At 37.7% G+C, this 13,604-nt stretch overlaps 1 protein-coding gene across 3 annotated transcripts in view; it reads left to right on the forward strand.

The window, feature by feature from the left end:
* PAX3 (paired box 3) overlaps positions 1 to 13,118 on the forward strand; it is a 104,906-nt gene extending 91,788 nt beyond the window's left edge. For all 3 annotated transcript variants that reach the window (XM_021002837.2, XM_021002839.2, XM_021002838.2), the window contains exons 8-9: positions 11,049 to 11,295; positions 12,598 to 13,118. In XM_021002837.2, the coding sequence (XP_020858496.1) occupies positions 11,049 to 11,295; positions 12,598 to 12,632 (282 nt within the window). In that variant the 3' untranslated portion in view covers positions 12,633 to 13,118. The remainder of the gene's footprint in view (positions 1 to 11,048; positions 11,296 to 12,597) is intronic.
* The last annotated feature ends 486 nt before the right edge of the window (positions 13,119 to 13,604 follow it).

Consider the following 13,604-nt stretch of genomic DNA (forward strand, 5'->3'; position numbering starts at 1 on the left):
AGCTGTTGGTTCAAGCCTCTTGGATCAGATATAGTCTGTGACTTTGGGTAGAGCACATTGTTAACTTGGTGATGAAGCGTAATTGTCTTGTGTCAGCCTTCAAGGAGTACTGTGTTCTCTGACATCTTACAGGATCATAGTACTTGTTGATAAAAGGGACTTTAGGAGGTTTGGTGGTTTGCCCAAGTTCAAACAAGTAAGAAGTAACAGTAGAGGGATTTGAATTCAGGTTCTTTGACTCTAATAAATTTAGAGTTGGAAAAGAGCTTAAAAATCATGTAATTTAACTCCCTCATTTTGCATTTAGGAAAATCAAGGCCCAGAGAGATTAAGCAAATTTTCTAAAGTTGCTCAGGTGCCAGATAGGATCTAGTACTTTCCTTTACACCACACTGTCTGCTTAGAAGTTTTTGTTTTGTTTTGTTTTTCTCCTTAGTTTTTAAATGAATGTTTATTTTGCCCCATGGTACAATCTATAACAAATAGCCAAAAGCCTATCCTTACAGAAATGGAAGCTTCTAAATTTTACCATGAATTCCCTTCATTTTTCCAATATAGCATATAAAAAATATAGCTAGGTAGTACAGTGGATAGAGCAATGGGTTTGGAGTCAGGAAGACCAGAGTTCAAATTCAGCCTCTGACACTTGACACGCTGACACTGTGTGACCCTGGGCAAGTCACTTAACCCTGTTTACCTCATTTTTCTAATTTTAAGATAAGTTGGAGATGGAAATGGCAAACCATTTGCCAAGAAAACCTCAAATGGGGCCATGAAGAGGCAGACATGAGTGAAATGGCTAAACAAAAAATAACCATACATGTATTTTTCCTTGAAACTTATTCACATGGTCATCTGGTTCAATCAGTTAACTTTAACCAAGTAAGAGACATTAGCCCAGTTGTTCCTTCTATCTTATGGGTACACACAGGGATGCTTAGTACAATTTTAAAAAACATACATCACCTAAATTTAGACACAGAGGAATTCCCACCCTCTCACCCTCTACCCCTGCCCCTATCCTTATACTGCATAGTTGGAACTTATCTTCAATTGTTTTTGAACAATGGGGATGTAGCTGGACACTGATTACCCATAGAATATGACACAAGGATAAAATATGAATCAGGAATCTCTTCTGCTTATTCTGTTCCTTAATTGTACCCTGTCTCATCCTCAAACCTTTCTCCAGTGATACTAATAGGAATTAAAGCTGACTTCAGATTTCACCTCTTCAGTTAGAAAAAAAGGCTGTGGTATGTCTGTGGTACTCTGTGCTTGTGGTATGTAAAGCAGCTACTCAGGCTTAGGAAGTTAGCAGGGGGCTGTCACCAACAGCAGCCAGGCTCAAGTCATGCCAACTTCCCAAGCATCCTTGAAGAAAGGAAAAGAAATTTCCTGGTGGAGTTAGTCCCATTGTGTCTCCTCATAACAGGTAGGCTTCCAAGGCAAAAGCCAATGAAGAGTTTTGTCTGATAATATTAATTTATATGAGCTTAGTTTGTATTTCAGTATCTGAGCTGTGTACCCGAGTTCATAGTTGGCTTGCAATGGTGTGTGTTTGTTGAAGACAGAAACAGTGCAGCGATTCTTTAAAGGGAAACAACATATGTTCGCTTCTGGATATTTTTACTTTGCAGGCTGTTAAAAGGCTGACTTAAAAAACAGCAGTGCATTTTGGTGCTGGGAGATGCCTAATCACCCCACAGCTCTTTCCCTCTGGACAGGACAATTAATAGCTTATGTGTCCTGATATGTTCATGAAATTAAAGCAAGGTATGCAGCCCACTTTTCCACAGGCATTTTCAATCCAATTCAGCACACCCTCATTAGGTGCTTATGATGTGCAAGGCATTGTACTAAGCCTTTGAAATATAAAGATCGGTACCTACTCTCTAGGAGCTTAGGGTAGATGACATTTATACAGCTCGTTAAGGTTTACAAAGTTCTTTATGTGATTAACTAGTTTCATCTTCAGGATAAGTTTGTGAGGTAGGCATTACAAATACTGTCATTCTCCTTTTACAGAAGAGAAATTGAGAAAGTAAAAGTGACTTGTCCAAGGTCACATGGCTAGAAAGATTCAGAGGCAGGGTTAAAGCTCAAGTGCCACTGCTGCCACTGTGGGTTTTCACCCACCTCCCAGCCCCCATTACAATCTAAGAGGCAGGGAAAAGAGAAGTACAGGAGTCATGGTAAGAAAAGTATGATAAGTATAAATTAGAAGGTTAGTAATGTGCTACAACAGGGGTTCATAACCTGGGATCTGTGAACCTAAAAAATACTGATAATGATTTGATACATTTGGTTTCATTTGTTTTATGAATTTTTACGTGTTTTATGTGTTTAAAAATGTTATTCTAAGAATGGGTTCACGTCGATAGGTTTCATCAGCTTCCAAAGAGGTCTATCAGAAAGAGAGAGAGAGAGAGAGAGAGAGAGAGAGAGAGAGAGAGAGAGAGAGAGGAGAGAGAGAGAGAAGAAGAAGAAGAAGAAGAAGAAGAAGAAGAAGAAGAAGAAGAAGAAGAAGAAGAAGCAGCTTGAGAATCCCTGTGTTACAAGAACTCAGGGTAGAGAGAGAATTTTAGCTGTGTGTGAGAATATGAAGGGTTTGGGTTGAATATAGAATATGAGGTGGAAAGAATATAATTAAGGCTAGAAAAAAAAATTGAGGGCAGGTTTTGGAAGGCTATGAATATAGTGATCAGGAGTTTATAGTTTACCTGGAAGGAAATGGAGAGCTAACTGTTGGGTTTAGAGCAGAGGTGTAACTAGTGCACAAGGGTCAGGTACCTCAGGTAGTGAAGGACAGATTGGAGACGGGAAGCAGAAAGAATAATTCAGAGACTTCAAGGAGAAGGCAAGTAGTATTGAGGGCCTGAATGCAGACGTTCTAGAACAAATGATTGCCAAAGTGATCTGCTCATGTGCTCATCCTTTGGAGGACTGCTGGGGGTCTGAGAAATTTTCTGAAGTGAAAAGCATTAACAGCAGGTAATGGCATTCCTCTTAGAAACAGTTGGAGAGTATCAGTGTTAAGTGATGAATGAGGGTATCTGACCCACATCTGTTTTACATTAGAATGGAACATTGCCCTGACATAGTCAGGAGCATTTGTCAAGATTCCCTGGACAGAGCTTCTGTAAATTATATGCCGCAAATGTGTCAGGGTCAGATAAGAGGATATCATTAACGCCACTGAAGTTTACTCAGGATTCTGTCAGTCCAACTTAATATGTTAACGGCCAACAATTTTCCTTGAGCTGTTTCATTAAATCTTTCATTCATGGGAGGGAAAAAAAAATATGTATCTCTACCCTTCCCCCCAATAATGCACATGTTCTTTTCTCATAAATCATATTAATTGCAGACATGGTCACAAAGCATATTAAATGCAGGCATGCGTAAATGAATTAAAACATATGAGAATTTTATTATGCCTATGGTGGGTCAAATACCAACTGTATTAATGGGCAAGAACCTTCCTTTAAGTATATAAGCCTTTTTTTTTTCCTTAATGGTTTTTATTTTGCTGCTAATCGGTGGACATTATATGATTGTTCCTAATGAGCCAGAAGCCATCATCTATTCTTAATTCTTCCAGAAGTGAAAAAAATACTCAAATCCATGCTTTGGGTTTTCATTATTTTTTTGGAAATTAATCCATCTAGCATGCTGCTATGGATTTAACCTGCCCTGAAGTTTTAGATTCAGAGAAACTATTTTATGATATCTATATTTGGAGACAGATATTCCTAAGAATTGTTTAAACACAAATCATTCCCACAATTTCTTACAGAACATTAAGGCCAGGCACATGTATCACTTAAAGGATACTTACTATACTCTATGCAAAAAATCACAAGCAACATATGAATCAATATTCCCACTTACACTCTTTCCTCACTTGACAAAGGCAGAAAGTTGTAAAAAAAAATGTGGATTTAAGAATCCCTTTACTAAAGCTGAACTAAACTGGGCATTTTCCCTTTAGTGGCCGGCTAGGTAGGCACCGGCCGTGCCCTTCCTGTAACTCCTTGTATGGGTGATAAGGTCATAAGCCATACTTTGAGAGAAACCTTTGCCTTCAGGCGACTTCCCGCTTGGAGCTTTCAAACAGACATGAGCAAAAATCTAATTATTTAGATGCTAATCAACTGCAGGATAATTCCTAAGGCATTTGAATCCGAAGAAGATATTTTCAGGAAAACCTCTCCTATTTAAGTTTAGATTTTTCAGCCTTGAAGTTGCAGACACAGAAACTTAACTATTAAATGACTCCAGAAATGGACAGAATTGGCTGAAAAACTGTGAATAAGTGATTTTTGTGTGTGTGTGTGGGGAAGGCAGAAGGTTTGTTCCTGGGGCTAAAATACGGCTAGTGTTTTATTCAGTTGCCTTTTGGAGGAAGGGTACCCCAAGAAAATGAAGCCTTGTTATTAATCAGGCCAGTGCCCTATGTATAAGACTTAACAAAAAGAACATTGAAAGCATTTGAAGTGTTTGAAGCAGGGGCACATCTGGTCAGCTGAAATAAGAAGGAAAAGAGAGCCTCACACCAATGGTTCTTGTGGAGGAAAAAGAAGCCCCCAGATGTGCACAGTAATTTGCTAAATCGTTTTAGATTCTTGATAAACTCAGTGCATTTTCAATTGAGGGCATAACCAGAGTGTGTGTGCCAAGACAAATATTTTCCAGACACATAATTTTAAATGTAAATCTTAATTTCGCCTGCAGTTTTTATCTTTTAAATTTAATCTCACAATAGGAAAATTAATTCAAGGGAAATATGGCATGAAGCAAACATAAAGAGTTCGTTTTTCCTGAACCATATAATTTTCCCATCAGATATAAACAATCTATCTGGAATTCTGAAACTAGAGAAAAAGTCAGAAGAAAGCTTGGAAAATTTCTTTAATAAATAAATAAAATTGAGGGACACAGCTAGGAATTTACAAATCAAAATGCAGTATTTAAAAAAAATAAAGGATGCCTTCCCAAAGAGAGTAAGATAGTAAATATGGCGCATTTTGATAAGGGTTGTAACATTTGGGAGCCTTCTTTAGACTTCACTTAGGTGGGTAGTCACACAAAATGTGGGAACGCAAAAAAAACCAAAAACTTTTCAGAGTACACAATATTTGGCGATTTTTAAAAAGAAAATCTCAGGTGATTACATATGCCCAACTTACATTTACTGGAATGGAGCCTGAATAGGGATGAAAAGCTGTGGAATTTTTCTTCTCTCCCTTTAGTATTGCCTGTAAAAGACAATTCACTTGTGCTTGAATTGCTATGTGTTTTGTCTTTAATTTTTTAATGGCCTTTAAATGTATATTTAAAAATCAAATAAACAGTAAAAATGTGAGCAAGCAGTCCAGGATTCATGAGCCATCTCTCTTATAATAAATCAACATGTGAATTAAACAAGAAAGAACAAAGAATTTGTTAAAAATTGATTAAATTTAGCCACCTGATCATAAGTAATTGCAAGAAAAATGCACTTTGAAAATAATACAAAAAACAATTTTGCCATAGTCCTTAAAAGGAAAATGCAACTGGAAAATATTTTCTGCCCATGTTGGTGGTGCTCTAAAAAGCTCATTTCTCAAGCTTCACTTGCTGGAGAAGAAATTCCTATAGCTTCCCTCCTACCACATGAAATACAGAACTGCCTTTTAAAGAAACAAACATAAAAGTGTAATGTGACCCTTCCATAGAGACTTGAGGTTTTAAATTATGTTAATGGAAAATAAAGTATATATTTTCTATTGATATCCCATATATATTTTCTGATCTGAATTTCCTTGTTAATTTCTTAATTATAGCTCATCTACATCAATCTGTCTCAAAGTCAAATAAGGAAAGCTGAAAGCCAAGTTTGGATAGCAACATCTTTTCTATTACAATCACTTACAATCTTCAACCTGAGAGGCAGGATGAGAGCTATTGGAAGGATACGCCTAGATAACTACTGGTGTGCCTAACAATAGAACCCATTCTCAGAGGTGGTAAAAATGTGATTTATGTAAATTTTCTAATCAAGAGGCTTTTTCAAAAGAGCAAATTTAGTAAAATGTCCACAGTTCTTCCTTCATGATGATTTCTTAGAGATGTCTAACAGAATTTCCAGTCTTTTCCCTCCCCACCCATTGCTGCTAAATCAATCCTTTTCCCGTTGCCTGTAGGATGAAAGGCAAACTACTCAGCTTAGTATTTAAGATCCCACACTGTCAGGCTCAGACTTACTTGCGATCTCAACTTCCCTCTATTTACTGCATTCCAGCCAAGTTAGTATACTTGGCTGGTCCCCACACTTTACATCCTGTCTCTTGTCTCTGCACATTTTTCTCAGGCTATTTCCCTCTCTTGGAATGGGATCCCTTTCCATCTTCATCTTCCAGAATCTTCTTCTTTCAAGGCTCAGCTGTTACCATTGATTCCCCCTTCTAACTCAGATTTTCTTAGAGAACTTTATTCAGATTTCTCCTTTGCCCCTTTCACACACTCTACCTCAAGTATGCTAATTGGTACACATGTTGTATTCCTCCCCTGCTTATTGGAATCTAAGGTCCTGAAGGTTATGCACTGTGTCATAGATCAAAGATGACAGTATTGTAAGTCATCTAGAGCTAGAGGGCCATATAGTCCAATCCCTTCATTAATATTGCAGTGGACCTCAGAGGTCATCTTGTTCCATCTCTTCACTTTACAGATGAGGAAGCAGAGGCCCAGGGATATTAAGCAAGTCAGTTGCCCAGGTAGTAACTGGTAGATTTGAGATTCAAATTCAACTTTTACTCCAGACCTAGTGCCGTTTTCATTATGCCACACCGGGATGAAAAACAAAACAAACTTTGTATCTTCAGGAACAAGCCTACTATCTTGCACTCAGGGCAAGCTTAATTTAATTTGTCTAGTGAGTTTATGAATAATGTGTAAGGAGTTATCATTAAAGCAGCTGCTAAGGGCAGTCATAGGATTTAGGACTGGAAAGGACCATAAAGACCATCTGTCCCCAATCCTTTCATTTTATAGATAAGGAAACTAAGACAAATACTATTGGTACTATCTACTTTCATGAGTTTGTTATGAGGAAAACTGCCTTATAAATCTTAAAGTGTGATGTAAATGTGAGTCCTCCTGACGTTGTTCTTTCTCTTCTTCCTCCACTTTCCTTCTCTCTCCTTCCCTATATCCTGTTTTCTTTCTCCTTTCCCTTCCCTTTTCCTTCTCTTCTTTCCTAACTCACTTCCACCTTCTTCTCCTTTCCTTGTCTTCTCTCCTTTTCTTCCTCTTCCCCTCCTCCTTCCCTCTTCTCACCTCCTCCTCTTCTTGTCCTTCCATCTTCCTCCTTCCTCTTCCTTAACTCCTTTCCTCCTCCTATTTCCCCCTTCTTTTTTCCCCTCCTCTTCTCCAATTTGCTACACCTCATCTTTCTCTCCTTCCCTTCCTTCTGGCCCATCCTCTTTCCATCCTTGTCTGTTCTCCTCCTTTTCATTCTTTCTACTTCTTTCTCTCCCTATCTTCCCTTCTTTCCTTTTCCTTCCTGCTCCCCTTCCCTTCCCTTCCCTTCCATTCTCTTTGACCTCTTTTTCCTACTCTTCCTTCCCTCCCTCTCCTTCTTCCGTTTCTCCCTCCTCTCCCACTTCTATTCTTCCTCTTCCTCCAGTTCCTGCAAAAATACCGGGGTCTGTTTGAGTGTGCTGATGGAAACACTCCAGAACTTTACACGCCACTGCAAAAGATACTAGCCCTTGAAGGTCAATGATACATTCAAACTCAATCCAGGGAATGGATCTGATATATAAGCAGTCCTCATTTCTTCACTCAATACATTCTCTGCAGATAAGTAGAGATGAGGTTCTTGCTGGCTTTCAAAGCTGTTTCACCTGAAAAAAACATGTGTCAGAGGATGAAAAACATTTATCATGCAAATGTACACAGCTACCAACTTCAGGAGAAATACTGCTTCCTTTCCCCCCTCCCCCAACTGCTTAAACATACTGATTTGACTGTCCATTCTATCTGTCCTTTAGCTAACAAGCCTAGTGATTGAATTCAGAATCCTGGTCTTCCATAAGGAATCTCTGAGGCCTAGCTACCAATTTAAGACTTTTTTTTCCTCATGTAAGTCTTCCTGTGTCATTGGCACTTTTTATTCATGGATTGGCACAGTAGCAACTTAGAATTTTTGTTTTGGACCAATTTGGTGTCTTATTAATGGAACTAATTTAAAGTAAAGAATTTGGTTCCTCCCTCTCAGCACCTCTTTTCTTGATTCCTGACTGTGACATCCTCCATCTTTTTTAAAAAAGCGTTGTACTTTTACTTTTTTAATGTTAGTTATGCGCACACAGATTTCCCATAATAATTGTCTCTGAGCAAGACCTACTTTTTCAAGCATTCTCCAGACTCAAAAAGCACAGCATTTTTGTCTGATAAAACAAAATATGCAATGAGTAAATTTCCATGAGTTTTCTTTGCTTAAACTGGAAAACCTCAAGTGTAGCTCTTGGTGGGTGGGGGGAACCAACCACTGGAGAATGAGTAATTTTTAAAAAATATTTTTTATAGTTTTTTAGTTTTGTTCAAGATTGGGAGATAAGGACACAAAATCATGACTTCTCAGCATCTAGCTGCGGTGTATGACTTTATGGTACTCTTACTGTTTGCAATATTGGCTAGACCCTTACAAAGGAAAGCCCTTGTGTTACAATGATTCTGCGTTTGTTTGGAGTTGTGACAGTCTACTGCTGTTAATTTGATTTTGTAGACTGCCCCTCACCCTACCCCACTATGCCCCAGGGTATCTCTAGGTTATAGTTGAGAATCAGCTGTAGATCCTTATTTTCTTTAGTGCCTTTAAAAATAAGGATGTTGGCCAATATTTTAATTGAAATAAGAGAAAAAAGGAAAATAAATCAGCAATTTTGAAATTTTAAATTACTTATTTTAGGTTACTATAGCAGCCAAGAGGAGGATAAGAAATAATGTTATTTTCCAGTTCCAGTTAACTATACAATGCTGAGTGAATACATAATATATAAAACATGATTCCAAATTAAATTTTAAATGGAAAACCCACAATGTTACATCACTGAATCTGGTCTTACCACTGATTTGCTCCTTCTCACAACTGACAGGAATTGGTCTGCGGTTTTGGAGGGGATGAAGCTAGGGAAGGCATTCTGTAACAAGGTCAAGGGAAGGAGAATATGAATCTCAATTACTTGAGATATAAATTTCTTGCTTTGTGCTTTGTGTTATGTTTGAATCTCACTTTATTGACAAATATATAACTTCTGGCACCCTTCCTGGTCATAGCAAGTTTAAAAAAATGAGTTTTAGAACTTTTATGAATGAGGGATGCCATGAAATGGAAAGTAAGGTATGTGAGAAAGGTTGGAGAAAACAAGGTAAGTTAGGAAGGGAAAATGAATAGCTATGGAGGAGATAGTGTCCCTCTCTGTTGAGTTGACTAGACATTGGATAGGATTAAAACTCACTGACAGGAAACTGACCGCAGATATAAAGATCATTGGACCAGTTTCTAAAGGGCTTTATAATATCTTTTCTGGCCATTTTCTATTCCCCTAATCCAAGCACAGGCTTTTCTGCATGTAGGAAGATGGGCAAGATAGATTTTTAGTAGTTCTTTAGCATGGTGGTTCTCAAAGTGTGGTCCAGAAACTCCTGGAGATCCCTGAGATACTTTCAGGGGGTCTATGAGGTCAAAATGCATTTTCATAATAATGCTAAGACATTTTAATAGCTAATACAGTGTATATAAATAGACATGACTCACATAAACAAAAGTCCTGGGCGGGGGTCTTCAATAATTTTTAAGAGTAAAAGGGTCTGGAGACCAAAAAAAATTTAAGAACTAATACTCTAGTGCTTTAACGCTATTAGATGGGGAGTATAGTTTTGTGGTTAGAACTAAGGCTTATGAGTTTCTATTCCTTCCCTATGCTGGGAATTTTTTTTTGGGGGGTGGGATACATTTTAACTTTTCTATTCCTCAGGTTTCCTAAATTATAACAGAAATAATGTTAGCTTAAGAACTACTTTGAGACCTTTACATTCACAAAATTCTAAGGGGAGATAGTGTTCATTCTTGGATGTTTGTACTAAGTGCCTGTTCGGCACTTAAATTAAGACACTGTTTGGTTTTTGAATGGTCCTTACCCTCAAGGTACACAAATAAGTAAAAGTAGTTTTGAGGGTAGGAACTTTTCAGGTATCATAGCCCTGACCTTATGGGAGAGTTTCAGGGATGGTGTGTGGGCTGAGTGTTTCACTGAATTGTGTGAACTTCAGGAAGTTATTCAATCTTCTTGAGTTATGGTTCTCCAGCTGCAAAATTAATTAGGCACTTACCTCCATCACCAGGGTGTGGCAAGGGTCACTGAGCTAATGTTTGTGAAACACTTCAGCATCCTCATCTGAAAGTTGTTAGGTTACTGAGATGTTATTTGAAGAAAGAAAGAAAGAAAAGCTTTCATGCTCTCCAGGACCATTGTCACAACAAAACAGACTCTTTCCAACATATTTCTATTTCTGGTTCTTCTGTCTTTATCATACAAAGCTACTCTTTTTTTTTTAGCTTTTCTGCAAGTGCAAAGTATGTTTGTATAGAAATTAAATAAAAAACATAGGGCATGAAAAAAGGATTTTTTGTTGCTGTTTAAGAGATCAATACTATTAATTTTTCTTTGTTAAGATCCAGTTAAAGTATCTATGCTTCCCTTGGGTAGGAGGGCTTATGAAACATCCAGATGTAATGTTTGATCAGACATCAGAGAGAAAATATGTGAGCACATGTGGTGCCTCTTTCCACCTCCCCATACTTCCCAAAATACTCAAACTAAAAGGTATCATTTAGTTGTATGCTGTGACTACTTTATTCCCTTGGAACATGTAGGTCAGGCTCTATCAGTATATTTCCTTGTGAATTAAAGAATGAAGTCTCACAGTATTTTTCTAGTCACCTAAAAGATACAATTCTTTGTTTTACTTTCTTCACTCTCTCTCCTTTCTTGTAGGTGATGGGACTCTTGACTAACCATGGTGGGGTACCTCACCAGCCTCAGACTGATTATGCTCTCTCACCTCTCACTGGAGGCCTAGAACCAACCACTACAGTGTCTGCGAGCTGCAGCCAGAGACTAGACCATATGAAGAGCTTAGACAGTCTGCCAACATCTCAGTCCTATTGCCCACCAACCTACAGCACCACAGGTTATAGTATGGATCCTGTCACAGGCTATCAGTATGGACAATATGGACAAAGTGAGTACTAGGTCTCTTGAAGGGGGTGATTAATTGCTCTTGGAAATTTTACCTTTGCATTATTTCTTTGCACTATGTAAAGGGGATGGAAAAAATTATTAATTTAACCATTATGATGTAATTATATATGCCTGTAAGAATGTATGTATCTATAATAATGACATTTACATAGCACTTTAAGGTTTGCAAAGTGCTTTGAATACATTTTCTCATTTGTGCCTCAAAACAGGCCCATGAGGTAAGTGTTGCAGATGTTATTATCCCTATTTTATAGATGAGGAAACTGAGGCTCAAAGGGTTAAATGGCACACCCAAAGTCATACAGCTATTAAGTGTCTGAGGTGGGATTAAAACTTGACTGCTTCAAAATAATAGCTTACATTTATATAGCATCTTAGTGTTTGCTTTCTATATATTAGCTCATTTAACCCTTTGGCAATGTTTCTAGAGTGGTGCTATTATTATGTCCTTTTTACAGATAAGGAAATTGAGGCTCAGAGAAGTTAAATGATTTGTCTTGGGTCAAATAGAATCTGACATGGGATTTGAAATCATCTATGTCTATCTAACTATCTTTAATTTATCTGATCCATCCATCCATACATACATCCATATCCATCTATCTGTATTATTTAGCTCCTGTCGTTCATAAATCTGTCTAATCCATCCATTTTATCATCCATCCATCCATCTATCTACCATTCATCAATCTATTTATCAAATCCATCCATGTCATCTATTATTCTACATAATCTGTCTATTAATAATTCATCAATTTAATCTATCCGTAGTCATCTATCTTATCTAACTTCTATCATCATCCATCTAATCTATCTATCTATCTATCTATCTATCTATCTATCTATCTATCTATCTATCTATCTATATCTGTCCATCTATTCATCCCAGAATCAGATCTATTACTGAGATACTGGATCATATAAGGTTTGGTTGCATAATTATTTTCTTAAGTGATGTCAACAACATCTTGATATTATTAATTGCTGAGACATGAAACCTGATTGCCATTAGGTAAAACATAAGGGTTGGCCAAGATGATATAATCACTGGCAGCCCAGTATTAGAAACACATGCTCTTAATGAGGTCAGCTCAAGACTCATTATAGTATATACTCCCACATACACAGAGGTTTGTCAAACTTGTCCCAGGAATAAAAATATTAGTCCCTATCCTTTGATACCCCGGTATTAAATATGACATGGTCAACCTGTAGCTGATGTTACCCCTTGCTGTGAAGTTGTCACAGCCTGACTTAAAAAGCTCCTTTTGCTCTCTTTCAGGTGCCTTTCATTATCTGAAGCCAGATATTGCATAAATGAACTGTCCACTTTGAGTTCAGTCTGGTCCTGTTTCCAGTCTCCATTACATAGACAAGAAGAATCCTCTCTGAAAAAGTCAACCCCTTTGGTGGTGGGGGGTGGGGGAGGGTCATTGTGACAGAAGGTACGGGAGAGTTGTTTTCTTTCTCCAGTAGTTGTTTTCAAAGTACTCTTGGACATGTTGGACAAAACAGGTGAGAAGAGGAAGACCTTAGGCAATACAAGACCAGTGGGGCTTTTTAAGGCAATGCTTTAACATGGCCACACATCAAAATACTCAAACTGTTTAGTGCTGACTGAGAGAACACATTCCATTCTCGCTCCTTTGAGAAATATCCGGCCTGATTTGGACAAGCAGAATGTTCTAAAACTTAGCAGCCCGATGTTGTCGACTAGAACTTGTTGGATGTCCAATGTTGACATTGCTACGATTTTTGAACTGCTCAGTTTCTGAAGCGTGAGCAGAGAGGAACCCTCTAATCTTACACACTGGAAATTGACATCCACAGTCAATATCACCCTCTTTTGGAAGTTAGGATAGATATAAAGGACTTCCAGGATAAATTATTGATGATATTCTCTTTGATAATCCAGTTGTCAATAAAGGTCATAAGCCCATTTTGCTAACGGGAAATGGTATAAAGTGAAGAGGAAAGAAAGAAAGAAAGGAAGAAAGAAAGAAAGAAAGAAAGAAAGAAAGAAAGAAAGAAAGAAAGAAAGAAAGAAAGAAAGAAAGAAAGAAAGAAAGAAAGAAAGAAACTTGGTTGTGTCCTTTGGAGCGGGCTGAGGTGTGTGACTTTTTCCTAATCCCATGTTAATATTTGGAAGCAAGGAGGGGGGAAAACAGTGACGTTGATTTCCAAGACTGCCTAACAATGTGCAATACTGTGTACCTCACAGAAGCTTTGGAAACATCCAAAGTGATATAAATAGAATCAGAACTATATTTTTGCAGGTTTTTATTTTTT

This window comes from Phascolarctos cinereus, unplaced genomic scaffold (assembly GCF_003287225.1).
Source record: "Phascolarctos cinereus isolate Bilbo 61053 unplaced genomic scaffold, phaCin_HiC Scaffold_7;HRSCAF=346, whole genome shotgun sequence".
In the NCBI taxonomy this organism is placed as follows: Eukaryota; Metazoa; Chordata; class Mammalia; order Diprotodontia; family Phascolarctidae; genus Phascolarctos; species Phascolarctos cinereus.